At 33.7% G+C, this 19,480-nt stretch overlaps 2 protein-coding genes across 2 annotated transcripts in view; both read left to right on the top strand.

Moving 5' to 3' along the window:
• Positions 1-14,447, top strand: LOC145319027 (uncharacterized). The gene is made up of 16 exons (XM_080160848.1): positions 1-421; positions 844-888; positions 1,213-1,336; positions 1,669-1,838; positions 2,698-2,886; positions 4,048-4,162; positions 4,542-4,855; positions 5,280-5,462; positions 8,159-8,225; positions 8,584-8,641; positions 9,434-9,556; positions 9,962-10,055; positions 10,361-10,401; positions 12,280-12,359; positions 12,628-12,724; positions 13,953-14,447. The coding sequence occupies exons 1-16, from the start codon at positions 1-3 to the stop codon at positions 14,076-14,078; spliced, it is 2,247 nt and encodes a 748-aa protein (XP_080016974.1). The 3' UTR covers positions 14,079-14,447.
• Positions 14,445-19,480, top strand: part of LOC145319026 (uncharacterized) — a 20,646-nt gene continuing 15,610 nt past the window's right edge. The window contains exons 1-4 of the mRNA XM_080160847.1: positions 14,445-14,507; positions 16,472-16,909; positions 17,297-17,393; positions 18,610-18,767. Of these exons, the coding sequence (XP_080016973.1) occupies positions 16,477-16,909; positions 17,297-17,393; positions 18,610-18,767 (688 nt within the window). The 5' untranslated portion in view covers positions 14,445-14,507; positions 16,472-16,476. The remainder of the gene's footprint in view (positions 14,508-16,471; positions 16,910-17,296; positions 17,394-18,609; positions 18,768-19,480) is intronic.

Genomic DNA, 19,480 nt, shown 5'->3' on the forward strand with positions numbered 1-19,480 from the left:
ATGGGTTCCCAAACAGATGTCCTTCTGGGTTCCCAAATGGAGGTCCTTCTGGGTCTCTTTGATTCTGTGGAGTCTAATATGGAAACTATCTGTACACTGGCCACAGATATTCATATTCCACAAGATATCATAGGCGCCATGGGTGTTGCTAAACTTTCTGTTGTCAAATGCAAATCTTCCCTTGTATCATATGTGAATAATGGAGAAGAGAGGATCAAATCAGAAATTAAATCTGAAGCACTATGTCTGCAAGAAATGGACGGGACTGACCTACTCGATGGCACACAAATTGCGCTCAAGTTAGAGAATAAAAGTTTTGAGGAGTTGGAGTCTGAATATTTGGATGCAACATTTGATCCGTCCGATGCACTTGAAGAAACTGATTTTAATGAAAATGGAGACGATTTTGTTGTTAAATCAGGTACAAAAAATGATTATTTTTAATTAGTGAATCTATTCTGCAAGTCATGTATGTCTGGCAGTCTGATTGTTTTTAACAATGCCTTCGAATACGGTAAACATGTACAGAGCAGAGTGCCTTTTATATTACTAGTAGGTTTAGGAGCAATTGAGAAAGAGGGGTGGGTGGGTTGAGTCAACCATCCACTTTTCATTTCAATTTTTACAAAATAAGGAATTTTTTCTTGGAGGAGCGTATTTCTCTTGTAAGGGTTAAAATAGCTAAATAGTTGTATACCTTCACTGGACTTAATAATTAGCTCCACTGTAAATGATCGGTTAGCAAGATTTCAAGCTACATACAGACAGAAATTCTGTTAACTGAACAGCAGTACACACACACCTTCAACTTACAACTAAAATATAAAATATTTTATAATTTAGAACGGAAAGATAAGCCCAAGAAGAGAGATTCTAAAAAAGCTAGAGGTAAGAAAATTATAAAAAAAGCTTGACAATTTGTAAGAAAAATTGCGTAACTATTGAACGCTTTCCTGAGGTCAAGAAGACATTAATAGGTAAAAAATTCAAATGATAAAAATTTAAATTTAATTTACTTAGCACCCGCCAGATAAATAACGCGTTACCTAAAACTCTAACCGTGCAAATTAATGAGTTGAGTCTTTTTATGGAAATTTCCACAACCTTAAACTTGATAAAGCATCAGTAGATTCCATTTTTATTTTAAAAGAAACTGAAAACCGACAATTTACTAAATTTAGTGAGCCACGTGAAAAATAAATATTTCTTTAGGAGATTCAAACTTATGCGAGGAATGCCGCGTCTGTGGTGCCCCGGCAGCTGAACATTTACATTATGGAGCCATTTGTTGTTTCTCTTGCAGAGCGTATTTTAGAAGAGGACGACCACAAAACAAGTATGCCTTAGTATCTTTAAAAGCGCAGCTACTCTATAAGTAAAGTTTAACTATACCAATATTTGTGAAAAAGTGTTCAAAGGCGATATCTCTCCCTTGTTATTACCCTTTTTATAAAAAAAATATGTATCTAAAGAGAGAGAGAGAGAGAGAGAGAGAGGGGGGGGGGGTGATTTTTCACCATTTACACTTTCAGTGTAAAAATATAATTTTTTGAAGTGTTATGGAAAAATCAACCATATTTGGCAAAATCTTATTTTCGATCATTATTTAGCAATATTTTCGTCCACATACTTTCACTTATCATGAAGATGATGGTCCTTGTTTTAAAGGTGTATTTTCAAAAATGACATGTGCCAAATCAACGAGAAGACAAGAACCCAGTGTAGATCATGCAGATATAACAAGTGTATTCAAGTTGGAATGATTCCAGCCATGGTGGATATCAAGACTCCAAAGAAAAATGGTGATGACGACTCTGAAGAAAAAACAAGACACAAAGGTTTCCACTGTACATTAAAAATGGATAGTAAAAAAGATACCTAATAGAAACAAACTTTATAAAATAAACAAATGTTTAACATCAAAAATTAAATATTGCAATTTGCAAGTAAATAAAAAGCAACACACTTAATAGGACGTACGGACTTTCTGGTAATGATTATAGAGTTGCTATGTTTATAAATTGAAACTTTATGTTATAGGAATGATCATTTTAAAGTTTGAAATCGGTAGTTCAATTTTAACTTGTCTTAATTAACGAAAAGAGCTTACCATTCCCAAATTATAGAAAGCTTCGCTTTTAAAACCATAACTAAGCATCGTTACTTTTGTAAAATAATCACAATTAAAAAGTTCTTGTGAGTAGATTTTTTATGATTTGACTTAGCGAACGCACAATACTTTTGGCATAATAAAATTTTAGATTTTTTTCAGGGCTTTATATTCTGCACAAGATTTAATTTTTTTCCCTTGCTACAAAATTTATTTAATTTTTTTCCCTTCCTAGTTTTTTTTCAAAAATATTTAAAGATCTTTATATTTTATTCATTTTATCCCCCTACTGCACGTTGTTTTAGTTTTTTTCACCAAGGAGAGGGGGAAAATGGAAATAATGTTTTCAGTTCACTTAATTTTACATTTTTTATACCCCCCCCCCCTTTAGCAGGGTCTATTTTTCAGAATATACACCCCTATATTTTTTTTCTTCAAAAAAATGAAGATATTAAAAGAAGATAGGTATAAAAAGTAAAGCTTAGAAATTAAAGTTTTGTTTTTAAGCCTATAAAACCACTATACACATTTTTAATCTGGGAAAATGTTGTATCTTTCCGTTTTTTAATATACTGTGTGTTTACAAGATGACAACGACGAAGATTATGACCCAAATGATGATGTTAAAACTGAAAATAAAATGGATACATCAGACACACCAATAGATTATAATGAAGATGGAGAAAATGATGATATGTTAGAAGATGAAGATTATATTATGCCAGAGAAGAAAAAGAAAAAAGTCAAGGCTAAGGCCGGTGTTAGGAGACAAAAAGGTAAGTTATATTTTAGAAACTGTGTTGTAATTTTGTAGGTTTATTTGTTTATAATTTTGAGGGGGGGGGGGGAGTTTGTACACTTAAAGGATGAAATTCAGTATAAATTTTTTTTGGGGGTGGGGGACGTTTGAGCTTGTTTTTATAGTTATCAACCTAATTCTTTTTGTAAATATATGAGTTCTGAGCTTATTTTCAAAGATATCAAGTTGATTTTATTACGAAAACTTTTTTAACATGACATATTTTATTTTGGGACTTTCCTTCTCGGGGATAGTGGGGCAAAAGACCCCCCAAAACAATAAAATTATTTTTTGAATGTAAACTTTTTTCACATAACATAAGTAACCTTTACAGATTTTGATTTGACACCTTCCTTCTAGGGGCCAGTGGGGTAGAACACCTTCCCCCCCTAAAACTAAAAGTATGAGTTTTGGCACTTTCCTACTAGGGGCTAGTTAAGCAAAAGGCCCCCAAAAACACTAAAAATATGAGTTCTGAGCTTATTTTTAAAGATATCAACCTGTTTTTTTAAGAAAACTTTTTTAACATAACTGAACTAAGTCTATAATTTCATTTTTAGACTTTCCTTCTAGGGGCTAGAGTGTCAAAAGACCCCCCAATACATTTTCTGTAAAGGTTACTTAGTTCGGTTATGTTAAAAAAGTTTTCTTTAAAAAATCAGGTTGCTATCTTTAAAAATAAGCTCATAACTCATATTTTTAGTGTTTTGGGAGGTCTTTTGCTCCACTAGACCCCAGGAGGAAAGTGCCAAAATTCATTTTCAAGTTTTATGTGTACATCCATGCCAGTCATATAAGAGATTATTTTACAAAAAGAATTTAGTTGCCCAAGCCCAAACGTCCCTCCAAAATTTGATACTGAATTTCATTTCCTATAAGTGTACAAACTCCCCCCCCCCCCCTTTTAAAACAATAACAACATCTAGTAAGTGAGACTTGAATTGTTAGGTACTTCTAATTTTTATGGCCAATTTAACAAAATCTTTACATTAGGAAGATCAAGAGGCCAACTATTCTCTTTTTGTGAAGGTTTAAATTAATAGGAAGGTCATATAATTATAGGCCTTATCAGTCCTTTTTAATCATATCTTAATGTTGAAAGTTTGATATTTCTAACATATTTCCTTGTTTTAACTAGAATTGACGGAAGAGTGTGGGGTTTGTACAGCACCAGCTCCATCAAACAAACATTATGGGGCTATTACTTGCTTCTCCTGTAGGGCTTTCTTCAGGAGAGGAAGGCCAGGGGAAAGGTAAACATATTTCTACCCACAACCTAACCTAAAGATCTAAACACGTCTCTGCTGCTGATTGTTAAGTCTCAATCTTTTTCGCTTCTTAGCTGAAGACGTTAAAAAGATTGTCACTGCCGCTATATTAGGCTAGTGACAGTCACACTAATAGTAAGCGAGAGTAGACGGAATGCCTTCGCCCGCACATAGGCTTTATTCAAAATCATGCTCAGTAAGAACTTCCAGATTTTGTGCTATGAAAAGGTTTGTTATCATAAGCACTCCTTGTAATAACAAGTCGCTTAAATATTTTGTTCTGAAGCTATTGTGGTGTAAATCATGCAATGATATAAAAGTTTTTATAAAAACTAAGGAATTTGTAAGATTAAATTTTTTCTAGGTGCAACAATAATTCAAGATGTAAGTTAACCAAACTGACCAAAGCTGGTTGTCCGCCTTGTAGATACTCTAAATGTATTGCCATCGGCATGATACCTGAACAGGTGAAAACAAATAAGAATCCGCGAAAAAATTTGGCCAGTGACGATGTGTCCATCCTGGATGATTGGATGGATAATGATCCAGCGTTCAATGATAATCCTGACGATGATAATGATCAAGAAAATGATGTTAAACAAGCGGAGATGGAAAAGCCTGAAGAACCAACTTTGCAGTCCAAGGCTGAGACATTTGTTGAATTTATGAAAACAGTGAAGGGAGGCATTCTTAAGTGTAAAAATATTCAATTTTTTCTTTTGAATGGAAGACAAAAAACCAAAAAAGATACAGCGCTGGGATTTTGCTTGCAAGTTTTACTGTTCTACTTTGTTCCACATAAAAATAACTTCAGTGCAAAAAAAAGTGATGTTTTTAATTCCTTGTTTACAAAGTGACATTTTTGCACTTATTTTTTGTTTTTTAAAAATATTTTTTGTGGACACCCTTAAATTGCCAATTAGGTCATTCACCCTTATTTGTTCTCTTAAAACTTATTTTAGTCAAACTAACCTAAAAATAGGCATGGAAACATTTTCTTCAGATTTAAAAATACTGAACTGGGTTATGAAAGGATTTACTAGTGATTTGATTGCTTTCGTCTATAATATAAATTTCAACTAAGGAGCCTTTTTGAAAAAATAGAAAAATGACAATCTTGTGTTGCAAGACGTTGTACAGGCCTTGGAGGCTGAAAATTACCATCTATTCTCGTATGTAAAAGAGAAGAACGGCGTAGTGAAGCGACACTGTAGTATATGCACAGCAAATGCAGAGCTGGATCCAAATCACATTAAAAATCACTTCAATTTCAATGCATGCAGATGTAAGTATTTATTTATCTACCCATTATAAATATGAGCTTTTCAAAGGGGGGGGGGGGGGGTAGATATACCACACTTTTCTGGGATCTTGCTGAGTCAAGTATCAACTGTTGGGAATATCAAAGGATGACTCCATGCAAAATTTCCCCTCTTAAATGTCCATTAAAACCTCGAAAACGGCAAAAATCGCCAAAAATCACGCCTTCGGCGGCAAATAACGGCTAAACGGTCAGCCGGAGGCGAATGAAACATAAATAAAGAAATGTCCGCCTCAAAAAGTTGTTCAACATCAAATAGATGCTTGAAGTCTCTAAAACGACTCCTTTCCCTCCTTTAAGGGGAAAAACTGAAAAAACGTGATTTTCAAAAGTATGCCCACTTCGGGGGTGTGGGGGGCACTGAACCCGTCACCCCAGGGTCACCAAATATAAAGTCTAGGCGGCCCACAATGCTGAATTTTCACCAAGTGAAAGTCTTGTGTCATTATCTCTTATGAGAAAAAAGTTATTAATTAATTAAAATTTAAAATTGTGATTTTTTGATGGATTTCTTTGATGAAATGACAGGCTGGTCAATTTTTAGGCCATTTTTTGCTGTTTTCGGGCCGTCACGCCCAAACGGTTTGAGATAATCTCACGGGACCTTTTGCCCAACCTAAGTCTGGTTATTTGTGAGGTCTAGGAAAAAAATCAGACTTACGCAAAAGATTATAATTATAATCTTTACACAGAAAAATGGCACGAGGTGAGGGTTTGAGGGGCCAAAATGAGCCGACCAGCGATTTTAGACGGCGCGCAGCGACGTCGTGCTTCATCCAATCCGGATTTTCTTTTTCTTAGACCTCACAAATAACCAGGCTTAGGTCGGGCAAAAGGTCCCGTGAGATTATCTCAAACCGTTTGGGCGTGGCGGGCCGAAAACAGCAAAAAATGGCCTAAAAATTGACCAGCCTGTCATTTCATCAAAGAAATCCATAAAAAAATCACAATTTGAAATTTTAATTAATTAATAACTTTTTTCTCATAAGAGATAATGACACAAGACTTTCACTTGGTGAAAATTCAGCATTGTGGGCCGCCTAGACTTTATATTTGGTGACCCTGGGGTGACGGGTTCAGTGCCCCCCACACCCCCGAAGTGGGCATACTTTTGAAAATCACGTTTTTTCAGTTTTTCCCCTTAAAGGAGGGGAAGGAGTCGTTTTAGAGACTTCAAGCATCTATTTGATGTTGAACAACTTTTTGAGGCGGACATTTCTTTATTTATGTTTCATTCGCCTCCGGCTGACCGTTTAGCCGTTATTTGCCGCCGAAGGCGTGATTTTTGGCGATTTTTGCCGTTTTCGAGGTTTTAATGGACATTTAAGAGGGGAAAGAGTTGTCCAATCAAGTTGATGATGAAGTACATTTTTGTAGGCAATTGCATTGGCTAAATTTCATGTGAAGTAAAATTTTTTGTACCTCCAACCGGTTTTGCTCCAGCTGAATCGATTTACAGATACCCACTAAAAACCGGAAAAAAACGGTTTTTCATAAAATTCACGGCCGGTTTTGGCCGGATCCGGCTCAAATTTTGCATGGAGTCATCCTTTGATATTCCCAACAGTTGATACTTGACTCAGCAAGATCCCAGAAAAGTGTGGTATATCTAGGGGGGGGGGGGGGGGGGGTAATGCAACCATCTCGTAATCAATGTATAAATGGCAATTAGAATTTGAATTTCAAATTTGAACAAAAAAATGAAAAAGTAACAACTAATGGCTAACTTTTAGGGCAAATATGTTTTTTTTTTGCTTTAAATCATGTGAAATGATACAAAAAACATTTTTAGAATTCTAGTACTAGAAACTACCGGCTAGAACCGTCTGAAAACGTGTTGGAGCAGCAAAGAGTATTATGTGGAGATTTGCCTTGAAAATATCAAAACAATGGCTAAACGGCTGAGCAGTCAGCCGTTAGCTGTTACTTTTCCAACTTTTTGTTCAATTTAGGGAAAATAGACCTACCAAGGATTACTCATGCAAAATTTCAGATCAAAATTCGAATTTTAAGTGCCATTTATACATTGATTACGGCACCCCCAAGCTCATTTTAGGGGGGGGGGGGTAATCTTTATTTCATAGAGGCATTATTTTTTTATTTGGGGGGGGGGGTAAAAATTAAAAATCCAAAATTTTGGGGGCACCCCCAAATTCATTTAGGGGGGGGTAATCACCCCTTTACCCCCCCCCCCCTTGGACGTCTATGGTTTTTACAATAATTTACGACTTAATGTTTGCCCTCATTGCAATCCTTTCCTATCGTTTTATCTTGAAAATTATGATATATTTGTTTCGCTTATTTTCTTTGTATTTTATTCCTCCTTTACAGTCTTATGTTATCCTTATATAAAAGTAACAGGTTGTCTGTTTGTACCGAGGATCTCGCTAACCGCTACACTGATATGATATTCCTTTACAATGAAGCTTCTAATAGGTCCTGGGAAGGTCTTTAACTATTTAAGGGCGGTGGTTACTACCGCCCTCCTAAGAGAAATCGCCTAGATATAAATTATCTCCCAAAATATTTTCGTATCAAAACTAAATTTGAAAGTTGGCCCAACTTAGTTGGGATTGGTCGACTTTACCAAGTGTCCTTCCCACCTTAAGTGCCCCTAGAGGCCTCTAGGTGCGTAGCCGCTAGAAAGTAATTTTATTTAGCATGTGGTCTGTGGCTGTTTCAATTTCAATCCCCAAGACACAATGAACAGAAACATTTGAAACGTTGCAGGATTGTCTATCAATAATTTAAAGCAAAAAAATACTGAAACTAAGTTTGTATTTATTATGAGAATGGTTAAGTATTTTGAGGTTGCTTTAATACAATTTTAGCGAAAGGTAAAAATTTAGTTAGATATATTCAGAATGTAAAATTTAACCGCCGACCTCAAAAATAAGTAAGTCTTGAATTGAATAAATGACAAAAAATACTTGTATTTGGGATCTTTAGTAGTCGAGTTTTAAGCAGAAAATTTGTGAGCTCTTAACTTGTTAGTCCTAAAGATTTTCCCAATCCCCTTAATTATTTTGTTATCAATGAAACCCCCTCCCCTTCCTCGAGAAATTATTGGTAACATGAAATGGTTCAGATTCTGTTGTCGTTACCTGAGAGATATGGATAAACACAAGTGTCCATTCAGAGTGGTAAATATTGTTTTCTCGTATTCATTCAATACCAATTAATATCCGGTGGATTAGAACCAGTTCTCATCCATACGAAAAAACTATGTCTATCATCTAGTTTTCTACAAATATATAAATGTACAATCATAAAGATTAAAACCAGTTTTTTAGCCCGTGCATTCGGCATCTCGGGTTTAATCTTATAATTGTACATTTTACATACTGTGAAAAGCTGTTTATAATACGATGCAAGAAATAACTATTATTTCATTCATTTATACGTTGGAAGGGCGAAGTATCTTATGGGATAAGACAATGTGAGTTGTAAAATGCTAGTCCCAATCAATGATAGCTAAACAAAATTACCCCCTAGCCATGGGGGTTAGTTTAATCTAAAGTTAATTGTTTCGTCCTGGTTTTACACCATTTTTACGTGGGAAGAAAAAGTGCAATAGCAATTAAATTGATTAACTATATTGATTTTTAGCTACACAAGGAAAAATTTTATCACTTTATGAACCGGAATTATGCAGAGAGATAGAGAAGAATTGTTTATTACACTAGTCTTCAAAGTCCTATAATAACATTTTCTTATTCGTTGGTTTAAAAACTCTGGGGACTTTAGTGAATTTTTATTAGTTTCAACCACTAATTATAATCTACAGAAGGGGTTATTTTTTGTATCATCATATGTAATGTAAATCAATTTATTGGCCTTTGTCTTATCCCTTTAGATCTCAGGGGGTTATGTTTTTTTTTATTTTTAGTCGTGAATTTATATTTTTAACATTGATTAATTTTAAAATTTATTAGATTTCCTCTGGATTAAAATGTGAGATATGCGGAGAATCATTCAAGAAACCTGCCTACCTTGTCATACACAAGAGAGAGAAGCACAGATCCTCTGCTTTTCATGCAATTTGTGACATTTGTGGAAGGAAACAAAATGCATTTAATATTTTTTAAGCGGCAACGGCTACCACAGCCGTCTATTTGTTTACATTCTTGATGTGCAGCTACTAATAAACCGCAATGTCTTTTAGTTTAGCTAAAAAATCTCAACAATTTTTTTGCACAACCCAGGGATCTTAAGGGATAAGACATTGAAGGATAAATTGTGTACATCTCCAATGATTTTTTTTGTTTTAATGATTGGACACTACTAGTTTCAAAAAGTATCCAAAGTTTTTTAGTAAACGAAACGAATTAAATTACTTGGTTATAAAACTTTTGGCACAACAATTTAGAGTCCATCCAATTTCCCCTTTCCCTGGCTGTGCAATACTTTTATTTAAATGTTTTCAATTATTGTTATTTTAAAATAAATGCAATTTTAAATCTAGGAATGATTTCAAAAGTAAGAAAACTTATTGGGATCACATGAAAAAGCACACAACATTAGCCTATCCATGTAATCTCTGTCCAGCTGTTTATAAGGAACAACATTTTAATTTAATCTATAAAGTATTACTTTAGAAAAAAAACATTTTATGAAAGAAAACTAGAAAAATAATTAACAATAAATAAGACTGAAACTCAACTCACTCGGTCATTAAGAAAAACTTGTTCGGAAAGCATCAACATATTTGATGTCTTCATAGTACATAATTATATACACTTAACAGACAAATTTAAAATAATTTTTTACAGGTTATACCTCAGTAGGAATTAAAATATTATTTTTTTTGATGAAATTATAATTTAAACAAAGTTCAAAAGAAAAATGTTGATAATCATTGTAGACCAAGTATAAACTACTCACACATAAAGACAATGAACATACAGGAAAGATATTTGATTTATTCATTAAATTCTTATATTGAAGTAACAGGATTTTTGTCTGTCTTTCTGTTTGTATCGAGTATCTCGCTAACCACTGAACCGATACTGTTCTATTTTACATTATAGCTTCTCATAGGTCCAGGGAAGGTTTTAAACTATTTTGAAGGAGGGTACTACCACCATCCTAAAAGAAATTGCCTTTAGATAAAAATCAATTATATTAGCTATCAAAACAATTTATATTTAGTTAGTTATTGACAGTAGGTGCAAAAATTCTATTATTTTGTCATTACTTCGTTACTTGCAGGGTTTGACGTATACCTAGGATCAGTAATATTTGACATAATATCATTTGCCATAAATTCATTTCACATAAAACATTTGACATAAAATCATTTCGCATAAAGGTACATTTGACATAAAAACATTTGACATAAAGGTACATTTGACATAAAGGTACACTTCACATAAAAACGTTTCACATAAAGGTACATTTCACATAAAGGTACATTTGGCATAAAGGTACACTTCACATAAAGGTACATTTCACATAAAGGTACATTTCACATAAAGGTACACATCACATAAAGGTACATTTCACATAAAGGTATTTTTGACATAAAGGTACATTTCACATAAAGGTACATTTGGCATAAAGGTACATTTCACATAAAGTTACATTTCACATAAAGGTACATTTGACATACAGGTATGTTTGACATAAAGGTACATTTGATATAAAGGTATGTTTGACATAAAGGTACATTTCACATAAAGGTACATTTCACATAAAGGTATATAGGGCATAAAGATACACTTCACATAAAATTTTTTTTAACAGAAACAATTTACATAAAGATACATTTCACATAAATTTGTCATTAATTATATTTGTCATAAAAACATTTGTCATGGGTACCAGTATAAAATTTTTAGTACAAGAATAAAATTTTGGGTACCAGTATAAAACTTGGGTACTAGTATAAAACTTTGGGTATACCTTTATGTGAAATGTTTTTTTATGTGAAATGTACCTTTATGTTAAATATACCTTTATATGAAACGTTTTTTTTGTAAAATATATGTCAAATGTTTTATGGGAAATGTACCTTTATGTCAAATGTACCTTTATGGCAAATGTACCTTTATGGCAAATCTACCTTTATGAGAAATGTACCTTTACGCCAAATGTACCTTTGTGTGAAACGTTTTTTTTTGTGTAGTTTACCCATATGTAAAATATACATTTTTGTTTAAATTTTTTTTTTTTTATGTGAAGTGTATCTTTATGCCAAATATACCTTTATGTGAAATGTATCTTATGTGAAATGTAACTTTATGTGAAGTGTACCTTTATGTGAAATGTAACTTTATGTGAAATGTAACTTTATGTGAAATGTACCTTTATGTAAAATGTAACTTTATGTCAAGTGTACCTTTATGTCAAACGTACCTTTATGTGAAATGTACCTTTATGTGATGTGTACCTTTATGCCAAGTGTATCTTTATGCCAAATGTACCTTTATGTCAAATGTACCTTTATGTCAAATGTACCTTTATGTTAAATGTACCTTTATGTCAAATATACCTTTATGTGAAATGTACCTTTATGTGAAATGTACCTTTATGCCAAATGTACCTTTATGTGAAGTGTACCTTTATGTGAAATGAGTTTATGTAAAACGTTTTTATGTGAAGTGTACCTTTATGTGAAATGAGTTTATGTCAAATTATACTTTATGTTAAATGTTTTATGTGAAATGAATTTATGTGAAGTGATATTATGTCAAATATTACTGATCCTATACCTAACCATTTAAAACCAGGATTAGAAAGAATATTGCTGATCATTTATCAAATAGTCTTAAATTTGTAAACAGACGTTCTTGGACAATTTTGTGATCTTTGTGGTATTGTTGTTCCATCGTTGTCGAGGCATAATTACTTTAAACACAAGTAAGTGTCACATTTTAATATTATATTACCATCTTTTGTATTTTGCCCTAGAGTCTGTGTTTTTTTTTCTAGTGTAATCAAAGCAGTTTAATTGGACAAAATGTCATAATTTCGAAATTTTAAGTCATAATGCTGTCGTTGTATCTTTTCTTTTGCTCATTTTTTCTCCCATCTTTTTTCTTTTCTTTAACTCTTATATTTATTTGCTAGTTATATATGTTAATATCCGTGTTTTGCATATGCTTTTTTATTTCTCATTTTTTTTCAGGCCTCAAAATTGTGAGATATGTTCGAAAGAATTTGGAAACAAGCATACTTTGAATAAACATATAAAACTTGTTCATGAGCAGAGCCTCAGAGTACAGGTACAGAGTTTTTTTTTAGATTAACAGTATTGGTTAATTTATCCCACTTACCCCTGTCAAAAATTAATCAATAATATCTTATTTTCCTTAATAATGGTTTTGGGAGTTTTATATCATTAAAAAGAATATTTAAAGGTTTCATCAAATTCTGCCATAGAAACCAATTTTTACCAAAAATTAATCAAAATTTTTATGGTTTTTTTTCAAAATTCATTTCTATTTATTTAACAAATGCAGATATTGGTTGATTTGTACACATAAGATTTAAATTTGAACATTTGAAGAAATGCAGGGTTGTCATTTTGGGCGGGCAGTTTTGGGCCGCCCAATATAAGGTCCTTTTGGGCATTTTTGGGCACCCCCCTTTTTGGGGGAGAGAAAAAGGGGTGGGGGTGAAAAAAGAGAGGGGGGGGGGCTATTTTTTGGGTGATATCCTTATACTAAAGTAACAGGATGTGTGTCTGTGTGTTTGTACCGAAAGATCTCGCTGAACCGATCTGGTTCTCCTTAACAGGGTAGCTTCTCATAGGTTCTGGGAAGGTTTATAACTATTTTGGGGGAGGGTACCACCACCCTCTTAAGAGAAATCTCCTCTAGAAAAAAATACATCCCCCCCCAAAAAAAAAAAATTTATTCCTCCCCAAATTTTTTTTTCTTTCTTTTTAAATCTAATATAATAATTGGGTTATTAAATTTGACTCTCCCCGCCTCAAGCGGCCCTAGAGGCCTCTAGGGCCGTAGCCGCTAGTCAACTGTAAAAATTAGTATGCTTTTTTGTATCTAGAGAAGGATTTCGCTAACTGCTAAACCGATATAATTCTCCTTTCCAGTGGAGCTTTTATAGGTCCTGAGATGGTTTTAGGCTATTTTATTTCTAATAAGAAGTCTCAGTATGGTTTTAGGCTATTTTATATCCTTTTTATATGCTTTTTACTACATCTGCCCAAAAAGGGTGCCCTTTTGGGCAATTGGGCCGCCCAATATCAAAAAAAGTGCCCAATATGACAACCCTGAAGAAATGTGATAATTTTTTTTTTAACAATGAAACATAAGTTAAATTTAAGGCATTTTAACAAAAATCATGTTACATGTACATCTTACATTGAAATAAAAGGTATCTCTATGGTAACTTTATTTATAACTATATTTGCCTTATATTGAATCTAGCATGTAATGTTTTAATGAAAGATATATGTTTTACATTTCATTTTAATTATTAATTTTTCAGTGTGCTGAATGTAACAAAGAATTTAGTTGTCGAGCTGCCCTCACCAAGCATAATAGAAATGTTCATAAAATTAACCTGAAAAAGAAATCTGAAATCGCCACAATGAAAGACGAGGGATTTTATTAATATCTCTAAAACCCTGTAACACTATTTTAACATCTTACAAATTTTTTATAATAAAACTTTAGAAATTATTTTGTTTGAAGGTAAACTTAAACTGACAAGATTAAGAATACTCAACAAGTTAATTAGGAATTAATATGTACAAGATATTATATTCACAATGTTTTTTTTAAAGAATTCTTATTTTTATTCCTTATATTTTCCTGACTTGTAAAAAATTTAATGTATTATTATTTAATACTGTAATTTTTATGATTTTATTTTTTATATTTTTACAAAAATTTAACATTGCTTTATCAATTTCAATTTTCAGTTTACTTTAAAAAAAAAATAGTGTACAATTATTATGTTAATAATTTGTGTAATTTCAGAGTTTTAAAATGGTTTTGGATTAATTAAATTGGTTTTATTCCAATAGGTTGCTTTATTCAGGTATTCATAGTTAAATTTTCTATTCTTAATCACACTCTATCTCATACACAGGCAGAGACGTGTATAAGAGGGATGTATCCACCTCCCTTCCTAAATTAAGGGGGGTGGATATTCCCCCTCAGATGTTCACACCTCTACAACCAACTTGACAAGTGTTTACACCCCCCTGATACTAACCTCCTTGGATTCCAGTAAGGGGGGGGGGGGAAGTTCTGACACATTTGCGTAAACCTGGTGTATAGGCTTTATCTTTGGACTGAGAGGATAGGCTATTAGGGATAAAATCATTCTTATATGATAAAGGGGGGGGGGGGAAATGTGGTGACTCGTGCCACGACATACCAGCAATTTTATTTTGGGTGCTACTCCCTTAGTTTTAGAGATAATTGGGTGAAATCTTTTGGGCTGGGTCACTAATTACCCCAACTAGAGGTATCTTTCAAAAAAAACGGCGGCGGGTCCGCCGCTCCCGCCGTTCGCCGCCATTTTCCGCCGCCGCCAAAAAAAATTTTTTTATTGCATTTCTCGCCGAATTAGGCAATTTGGAATCATTTGAGACCATGTTATTTTTTTCAAAAATTTTTCCCCTTATAACCAACCCTGCGGGGGGACTTAGTCATTTTTTTTCAAATTCTCGTTTATCAAGGTATATCTTAAATTCAGTGCCTCTCCTGAGCTTTTAAAGATATTGAGACAAAACCTTTTGAGGTAGATCAGTAAAAAATATTTGAATAAAAAATGGCGGCGATACCGCCGCTCCCGCCGTCCACCGCCATTTTCCGCCGCCGCCGCCAAAATTTTTTTTATTGCATTTCTCGCCGAATTAGGCAATTTGGAATCATTTGAGACCATGTTATTTTTTTCAAAAATTTTTCCCCTTATAACCAACCCTGCAGGGGGACTTAGTCATTTTTTTCAAATTCTCGTTTATTAAGGTATATCTTAAATTCAGTGCCTCTCCTAAGCTTTTAAAGATATTGAGACAAAACCTTTTGAGGTAAATCAGTAAAAAATATTTGAATAAAGATATACCTTGATAAACGAGAATTTGAAAAAAAATGACTAAGTCCCCCCGCAGGGTTGGTTATAAGGGGAAAAATTTTTGAAAAAAATAACATGGTCTCAAATGATTCCAAATTGCCTAATTCGGCGAGAAATGCAATAAAAAATTTTTTTTTGGCGGCGGCGGAAAATGGCGGCGAACGGCGGGAGCGGCGGACCCGCCGCCGTTTTTTTTGAAAGATACCTCTAGTTGGGGTAATTAGTGACCCAGCCCAAAAGATTTCACCCAATTATCTCTAAAACTAAGGGAGTAGCACCCAAAATAAAATTGCTGGTATGTCGTGGCACGAGTCACCACATTTCCCCCCCCCCTTTCCCCCAGATTTAAGCTTTTTTGGATAGGCCTCCAGGTTCCGGAGCTCCAGGCCTCCAGGTGGTCTCTGTACAGGTAAAAATTAAAAATAAGATTTTTTTTTTGAAGAGTTAGAGGTTAACTTATAAAACAAAATGTGCTTCTTTTTGATTGTTATTCACATATTTGAAGAAAAAACATACATATTTTGTTTCATAAGCTGACATCTAACTCTTAAAAAAAAATTTTTTTTTTCATTTTTACCTGTAGAGAGACCACCTGGAGGCCTGGAGCTCCGGAACCTGGAGGCCTATCCAAAAAATCTAAAATCTGGGGGAAATTCATCATATAAGAATGATTTTATCCCTAATAACCTATCCTCTCAGTCTAAAGATGAAGCCTATACACCAGGTTTACGCAAATGTGTCAGAACTTCCCCCCCCCCTTGTAAGGTGGGGTGGATAATTCGAGCATCCTCTGACAAAATGCTCCGTATATATACATTAAATAATAAAATTTCAAAGCAGTCAATGGAAAATAAGTTTAAATATGTCTCATCTATATGGAAAAATACACAGAAAATATCTAGACAAACTAATATTTGTTTTAGTTAAAATGGCAGTACAAATGTACGAGCTCCTAGAGATGGTGGAAGGCGTAGAATTAACTATGGAAAATATTTGCACACTAGCCACCAGTTTACATGTCTCTAGTAAAATAATAGTAGACCTAAACTTTGCAAAACTAAGCCTGGTTGAATGCAAGAATTCATTAATCACCTTCAGTCATCAAGAATATAATTTAGACTATTTAGAAAGGAAAAATAATGATAATATAAATGATAAACAAGACATTAAACCCATAAAAATTGAAAATATGGGTCTTGAAGTTAAACCTGAAGTTTTAAATTCCAAAAATCCGCCTGAAAATGATAATGAGGATGATATTCAACTTTCACCCAAAAGATTTGAAGAACTGATTGGGTTTGACAATGAAGACTTTGATCTTAATTATGAAGATGGAGCTGCTTTTGAAATCACAGAAGGAGGTATATAATATGTTTCATCTTTTTTTAAAATGGACCTTTAAATTAATTTAATTATCATCAAATCTTAGCGTTTAATACAAAAAAGCGAAGATAATTGTTTTTTATTAAAGCGCTTTTATAAAGTAAGGGGAATGTCTTTGCCTAAAACAGGCGCTACAGTTTAGACTTCCAGGCAAAGTTCGTGCAAACAAAGAGTTGGTTGTCTGATGGGTGTTACTTAATACCCCGGGTATTTTAAAGGAAAAGGTTAGATTTGGCTTCCTTTGTTATCCTGGGTTGCTGGCCCTGACTTTAGAGTGTCATGAACAGCAGCCTCGCCCGTATGAGGTACTTAAACTAGCCTACTTAGAATCTTGTCATCCTTGTTTAAAGTTTTATTTAATTTAGGAACTATTTGCAAAGTGTGTGATAGTCCTACAGAACATATCAGTATTAGCTGCAACTCTTGCAGAATATTCTTCAAAAGAGGTCAGCCTAACAGCGGGTAAGTGTATTTAGTAGTGAAGCTACTCTTTAATTTTAAATGTTCGTCTGAAATAGTTGCTATTTAAAATACTTGCGGCTACGCCTCTAGAAGCCTCTAGCGGAACGTAAAATGTTTTTGTTTTTTAATTTACGTTAAAATCATCTATATACGAAAAAATATTTTTTCCTGCTAGATCGGGTTAGTTGTATATTTTTCGATTTCACTTGGGAGGGTGGTGGTACCCTTCCTCAAAATAGTTATAAACCTTCCTAGAACTTATGAGACGCTACTCTTTAAAGGAGAACCATGGAACACAAACATCCTTTTACGTTACTATAAGGATGTAGATATTTTTTGTTTGAAGATTACACACGTCTTGCATGTAACTTGGCCCGGTAGTTTGGTAAACCATTAGTGCAGTATGGCTTCGAAACCGATTAATATCTGCTGGATTAGAACCGGTTCTAAACCATGCTGAAAAATAATGTATCATATCTTTTTATATCCATATTTCTACGAATGTAAAAATGTACAATCGTATTAAGGGGGGGGGGGGGGAGTTCTAACACATTTGCGTAAACCTGGTATATAGGCTTTATCTTTGGACTGAGAGGATAGGTTATAAAAGATAAAATCATTCTTATATGATGAATTTTCCCAAGTTTTAAGATTTTTTGGATCGGCCTCCAGGTTCCGGAGCTCTACAGGTAAATATGAAAAAAAAAATTTTTTTAAGAGTTAGAGATCAACTTATAAAAACAAAATATGCATCTTTTTCAATGTTATTCCCATATTTGAAGAGAAATCATGCATATTTTGTTTCATAAGCTGACCGCTAACTCTTCAAAAAAAAAAATTTCTTCATTTTTACCTGTACAGAGACCACCTGAAGGCCTGGAGCACCGGAACCTTGAGGCCTATCCAAAAAATCTTAAAACTTGGGAAAATTCATCATATACAAATGATTTTATCTATTATAACCTATCCTCTCAGTCCAAAGATAAAGCCTATATACCAGGTTTACGCAAATGTGTCAGAACTCCCCCCCCCCCCTTAAAACCAGTTTTATCAGCCCACCATGCCTTCCGCATCTCGGGTCTAACAAAACTAGATTTATTGTTATAATTGTACTTTTTTATATCCGCGATCCGCGGAAAGCTGTTTATAATAGGTACAATGCGATAACTTTTTCTCAAAATTCAGACATTCGATAAATACAAAATAATGTGTTCAGTTGCATTTACAGTAATGATGAATGTAAGATCACCAAAGAGACTCGAGTCCATTGTAAATCCTGTCGCTACAACAAATGTATACAAGTTGGAATGGTTCCTAAACGTGAAGATCTTGATAATGAGCATGATGAATCTAGTAATGAAATGGGAGATGAAGGTAAGAAAGTGGATCTGTTTCATTGTAAAGACAATGTACATTTCTTGCAATTTCAACATTTTGTCAAGTTAATATATATATATACTAGCGGCTTCGCCCCTAGCCTCTAGGGGCTTTGCCCCAAGAGATGATAAAAAGAAAGTTATTATGAAATTCGTAAAAAAAATAAGAAGGACCAAGGAAATCTTCTAAAAAATAAGGACCGAGGATATCTCCTACAAAAAAAGCTACTTTGTATTATAGATATTTATCTATAATACAAAGTAGCTTGATGTCTGTCCGTTTGTCCGTCTGAAGCTTAAGATCTCAGTAACCACTGAAACGATTGGATTCTACTCTTCATGGAATATACCTACTGTTCCTGTGATGGTTTTAGGCTATTTTCTAAAAATTAAAAAAATCCCCCCTCCAATTTTATTTTTTTTTTAATTATTTTAAATTAGTGGGGGCCATCTCCAGAGGTACTTAATTTTTTTTTCTTTAATTACCTCTTGGGGCAAAGCCCCTAGAGTCTAGGGGCGAACCTACTAATATCCTTATAATAAAGTAAAAGGATGTTTGTTTCTACCGATGGATCTCGCTAACCACTGAACTGATCGGGTTCTCCTTAACAGGGCAGCTTCTCATAGGTCCCGGGAAGGTTTATAACTATTTTGTTGGAGAAATCACAATAAATCGAAATTTATTTTTCTCGAATAGAGACTCCCACGTAA

The sequence above is a fragment of the Acartia tonsa genome, chromosome 5 (assembly GCF_053477335.1).
Source record: "Acartia tonsa isolate MP-2025a chromosome 5, ASM5347733v1, whole genome shotgun sequence".
NCBI lineage: Eukaryota > Metazoa > Arthropoda > Copepoda > Calanoida > Acartiidae > Acartia > Acartia tonsa.

What these genes read in the sequence shown, in the direction of transcription:
- LOC145319027 (XM_080160848.1), top strand. Translation starts at nt 1, where the DNA reads ATGGGTTCCCAAACAGATGTCCTTCTGGGTTCCCAAATGGAGGTCCTT. An exon ending in CAATTTGTGACATTTGTGGA is followed by an intron (nt 9,557 to 9,961) that starts AGGAAACAAAAT and finishes AATTTTAAATCT; the next exon opens with AGGAATGATTTCAAAAGTAA. An exon ending in CATAATTACTTTAAACACAA is followed by an intron (nt 12,360 to 12,627) that starts GTAAGTGTCACA and finishes ATTTTTTTTCAG; the next exon opens with GCCTCAAAATTGTGAGATAT.